Genomic DNA, 5,395 nt, shown 5'->3' with positions numbered 1-5,395 from the left:
ACCCATTTGCATTGGAGAATACAGGCTACGAGATCATCTATCTGGTCGTCGACGCAGTCTTGTATTACGCTATCGCTGTTGGTATCGACTACGCCATGACGTTCCCTAAGATCAAGTCGGCTATGGCGAAAGACCCCGAGATTCCAGTGGAACACCGAGAGATCGACGACGATGTCCGAGATGAAGTCGACCGCGTCTTGATGGGAGGAGCTGATAGCGATACCATCAAGTTGCAGAACCTCCGTAAGGTCTATCGAAGAGGAGTCACAGTGGCAGTACAGGGGTTGTCATTCGGTCTCAAACAGGGCGAGTGCTTCGGCTTCTTGGGCATTAATGGCGCGGGCAAGACAACTACGATGAAGATGCTCACGGGTGACATCGTGCCCACGTCTGGCAACGCCACATTGAGTGGCTACGACATCTTGACGCAACAAGTGCAAGTGCGACGCCAGATCGGCTACTGCCCGCAGAACGACGCACTCATCGACTTGCTGACTGTACGAGAACATCTCGAGTTGTTCGCGAAGATCAAAGGTGTCCCCAACTCCGACTTGGACCTGGTAGTGCGTGAGAAGATGGAACAACTGAACTTGACGGCGTTCGAAGACAAACTGGCTGGTAGTCTGAGTGGCGGCAACAAGCGCAAGTTGTCTGTGGCTATCGCGATGATCGGGTCGCCCCGGATTTTGTTCCTGGACGAGCCATCCACAGGTATGATGGACCCGGTTTCGAGACGATTTATGTGGGACGTAATCTCGGAGATCTCGACGTACAATAAGGAGTCGACGGTGGTGCTGACCACACATAGTATGGAGGAGTGTGAGGCGCTGTGCACTCGTGTCGGCATTATGGTGGGTGGGGAGCTCAAGTGTACAGCACTTGAAGAACCGGTTTGGTGACGGACTCATGTTTGACGCCAAGCTACAGACGCCCACTGCAGAATCCGTGACTGAACTGGTGCTGCGTCACTGTGACGCGGTGGACTCTCGTATCGAAGAAGGAGAACTAGCAGAGACTTGTCGCTTGTTTGGCAACGCGACGTGGACGCAGAAGGTCGTCAACACTCATCCGACAGGACACACGATCGCTAACCTGATCAAGCGTGATGGATACGTCTTGGCGAATAGCTTCGCGGCGTGGTGGATCACGGAGACGCGGTTCGAGAATGTGTTGGCGTTCTTGCAAGAGAACTTCGGGTCGGTTGAGCTACTGGAGCGTCAGCACGACTCGTGCTGGTTCAAGATCCACGACCAATCCGCAGACGCTAATAGTCTACGACTGTCGAATGTGTTTGAACTGGTGGAGAACGCCAAGTCTCGCTTGTCTATCCGCGAGTACAGCGTCTCGCAGACCACATTGGAACAGATCTTCAACGCGTTCGCAAGTCAGCAGGACGTGGACGAACCGGTCCTCACCACGCCTACAAACAGCCCCAGCAACTCTGGAGACAGAAGACCTGGGTGGGTTTCACGTACCCTGCATCGTTAGCTATCTGGTATGATATTACAAGCTATAATATCACATAACATTTGTCTTTGGTCTCGGAATGACTTCTTTTGGTAACTTAGAAACGGTGGGGGGGGGGCATCCCCATGGTTTGGTCTTGTTACTTTTAGCGAGTTCACTGTTTTCGTGAAAAACACCAACGTAGATCTCACCCTTCACCTCATCAATTATCGTAACAAGTGCGAGAGTGGACATCTCTGCACGGATTTTTCCTGCGCTCGTAGCCTGGGGTGGGGGGTACGAGAACGCTCTCACTCGCTCCGACTTCCGCTCTGAGTTGTAGCACAGCACCAGCGATAATGACCCAGGCAAGCTTCATTGTTTTGGGTTTTTGCTTCGCTGTTCAGGAGCCAATTAGGCAATGAACAATAGGCAGAAATTCTGGCAGGATTTATCGAGCTGTCAGATCAACGTCATCATTGTTTGCATTGTTATATTCCACATGGTATCACCCGACTCGCTACACGTATTATAAGAATCATACGAACGAGCAGGAAAACGTTAGTTTCACTCTTTCACGGATATTTCATTAAAAAAAGAGTGCTTCGCGGAGTGATTGTTACTTCAAGTTTTTAATTTTACTAAAGTAAGAACCGATTTTCACATCAGAACCGCTATTAGAAAACTATTGCGGTCTTTATGCTCAATTATTATGCAAATAACTAATTGCTTTTAAATTTAAATGTAGTATTAATCATAAAAGCTAAGAATGTATCATCATACATAGGAATGATACATTTTTCTACTGGGCAGCGACTGGACAATAGTACTGCACACTGCAAGCAATGATGACGTGGCACTATGCATCGTTTTACAAAAAAATCGCTTTAATGAACTTTGTAATATTTACAATGGGGAACAAAAGGGCTAATATACCCCAAATTACTTGAGATATGTGCATTCATAATAACGCTTCTTTAATTACATTAATATCCGTTTATCTAGATACTGATAAATGAACTGACAATTGTCGACTACTACACTACCAGCCCGAAATCTTTAGTTTCTGAACTAACTCCAGCTTTGGGAAAAACAAATGTCAGAAAAAGGATAAACAATTCGATGGTCCAAAAATACTACTTCGTACAGTACTAGCAGTAGTTGTATTATTAATAATGGTTCCTGCCACCAGGGAAAAAAAACATTTACCTAGCTCTGATACGCTTAGTCAAGTGTTGTGACTTGAGCTCTCACTGCTTATATGCAAACCCTTGTAAATCTACTGTCTTTTGTTTTGCAACGTGAGCCACATCGACTCGCAAACTGCTCTACTCATCATCACTACCAATCTCGGAGCTGAGCCAGAAGACTTTCTTGTTTAGTTTCCTACCGGAGGTGGGCCACCTCCTAGGTTTAATGCCTGGCAAATGAAATCGCTATTTTATTTCCCAGCAGTCTGTCAGTGACAGAAACCAGTCCCTCAGTAGTACAGTACTACTACACCTTTGCCCGTCCAAACAGAGAATAATGTCAAGCAAAGTGGACAATATGTTTTTGATTATTACAAATATCTGATTACGGGATCAAAATTACCAGTGAATCAGAGAATAATCTCATTCAAACCGAGACGACACAGTGAGCTACTTCCCATAGACCATGTCTTTCATCTCCTCGGCCGCGTTCACCGCATCGCGAGCGTGAAGCTCCATCTTCGTCACTAACGTAGGTGTTATATACTTCATACTCGATTCTGCAGCCTTCTCTAAGAAGCGCATAGTGCGCCCCTTGATCGTTATTGGGGTGCCGTCTTCTTCCACCATGTTACTCCGGTCGCAGATCTCTTCGCGGTACAAGGCTAGGTATCCCTTGATTCGAGCTTTTAAAACGGAGAAGCAACCCTCAATCGGGTTGCACATCGGTGAGTAGGGTCCGAGTCGTAGGAGTACGAGGTCGTCACGTGCTTCGACACGTTCTTCGGTTTGGCGGTGAGCGGGGGCATTATCCAGGACAATAATGACCTTCTTCCCAGCGAAGCTGTCATGAAACACGGAGGATGCCTTAACCGTCAGGTAGATTTCCTCAATGAAAGCTGCATTCTGCTCCATTCGGATGCTTCCCCTCTCCAGACGGTGGAGAACCACACCCATGACCGAGCTTACAGCGCACCCGGACTTGCAAGTTTGCACCCTTGGACGGCGGCATCACGAGCGTTGCACGCTCACCTCTCCGTGCACGTCCTCGACCTCGCGTACAGTAAACGTTGTAGTTAGGCTCATCAAAATAGATTATACAGTCACCGTTCTTTTGATGGTCCTTCAGCGATTTTGCGAACTTCTGCCGCTTGGTCTTGTTGATCTCGTTGTTGCATGTCATGGGCTCTATGCGAGTTTGTTTGACGGTGAACAGCATGCCAAGCAAGTGGAGGCTGATCGTTGAAGTGGAGACCCGCACGTTCGTATCTAAAAAGAGCATCGTGCGCATAGCTTCCAGGGTGAAGGTGCAATTGTCGTCAAGATATTCCTCCAGCTTGGACTTTGCTTCTGGTGTCATCTTCACAGTTCTACCACGAGCTCCACCGCGCGGTAGGTCTTCTACGCGTCCTGTGGCTACAGTGCGGTATGCCACCGCACGCGATATGCCGTTATTGGCGGCCACCTGAAGCCAGTCAGCGCGTCCCGCGCGATGGGCAGCTAGGACACGGAGCTTCTCAGCGGGGGAGTGCTTGCGGAGGAGTGGTTGGAAGGGCATTCGTCTGAAGAGGTGAATTGAAAAGTGAACTGCTTCAGGCGATGGTTTGCTTCAGGCGAGGTTTTCGCGCGCATTTTGGCGCCAACGCACCCTCACCACCCCTTCACGAATGATTCCAGTCATCGCCTTTCCTTGTCTCGCTTTGGATGAGATCTTTCTCTGTTTGTTTGTTGATTACTTTTACTAAAGTTAAAATTTGTACTATAAAAACCAAATTGTCCACTTTGCTTGAAATTATTCTCTGTTTGGACGGACAAAGGTGTAGTACTGCAGTAGTACTACAGTAGTACTACTACTGAAGTACTGCGTAGTATTAAACATTACTAGTACAGTACTACGTACACGTACACTGTATACTTGTATACTCAAATAAGTACTAGTAGTATATTGCAGTGACCTTGTTAAAATCACATGAACTATAATAACTTCCATTGAAAATCTATCCGTCATTTTTTTAGATTGTATCCAAAAATACTGCAAAACTTGGATTGAACATTTATCCCATTATGATACAGCTAACAGAGGGATATAAACCCTTTTTACAAGGCCATCTCCTGACCGATGCTTTACGTTTCTCGTCTCCGTCACTGTCTGTATCACTTCAGCGAAATCACAACAGACATAACATTAGGCGCACTTATTTGCGGGCGCAGCCACTATCTGAGCTCTTGACGATGCCCGTCTTGGTGGCGGGAATCTCGTTCTGGGTGGCAGGGGTCTCGTTCTGCGTGGTCGGGGCCTCAGTAGTCTCCGTGGAAACATCGGACGAGGACTCAGCACCAATGGATCCAGTAGTCTTGGAAGCCTTGGACGCAGCATCGCCCGTGGCAGAAGTCGAAACGTCAGCCTCCACCGACACACCGTTGTAGGACACGATGTCCTGTTTGGCATTCATCTTGGGTTCACTGCCATCGTCGGACAGGGTCAAAAGACCATAATGGAACTCGTAGGTCGAGGGGAACTCGGTCACGACGTCGTGGGTGGCCTCAAGGGCGAGCTCCTTGTCGCCTTCACTGGTGTAGAACTCGAGGACAGAGCCGTTGCCCGACGTGGCAGCCGAAATACCGATGCCGAAGTTGTACCACGTACCCGGCACGAACTCAGTCTCCCACTTGGCGTCCCAAGTGCCGTTGTTCAGGTAGATAATCTTAGCGGGACTAGCCGAGGCATCCACACGGATCTCGAAGATGTGCGACTCCGG

General features: G+C 48.3%; 2 protein-coding genes across 2 annotated transcripts; one reads left to right on the top strand and one right to left on the bottom strand.

Annotated features, from left to right (window-relative positions):
• Positions 1 to 200: 200 nt before the first annotated feature.
• Positions 201 to 1,488, top strand: PITG_22134 (ATP-binding Cassette (ABC) Superfamily; the record flags this gene model as incomplete). Its single annotated transcript, XM_002909922.1, has 2 exons — positions 201 to 829; positions 870 to 1,488. 2 exons carry the CDS (start codon positions 201 to 203, stop codon positions 1,486 to 1,488), a joined length of 1,248 nt encoding a protein of 415 aa, XP_002909968.1.
• Positions 1,489 to 4,738: 3,250 nt separating this feature from the next.
• On the bottom strand, positions 4,739 to 5,364 carry PITG_22133 (uncharacterized protein; the record flags this gene model as incomplete). Its single annotated transcript, XM_002909921.1, has 2 exons — positions 4,739 to 5,305; positions 5,353 to 5,364. The coding sequence occupies 2 exons, from the start codon at positions 5,362 to 5,364 to the stop codon at positions 4,832 to 4,834; spliced, it is 486 nt and encodes a 161-aa protein (XP_002909967.1).
• Positions 5,365 to 5,395: the final 31 nt, after the last annotated feature.

This window comes from Phytophthora infestans, genomic scaffold (genome assembly GCF_000142945.1).
Source record: "Phytophthora infestans T30-4 supercont1.1275 genomic scaffold, whole genome shotgun sequence".
Taxonomy (NCBI): Eukaryota; Oomycota; class Peronosporomycetes; order Peronosporales; family Peronosporaceae; genus Phytophthora; species Phytophthora infestans.
Note: the sequence above shows the minus strand (reverse complement) of the source record. Positions and strands in the feature narration are given on the sequence as shown.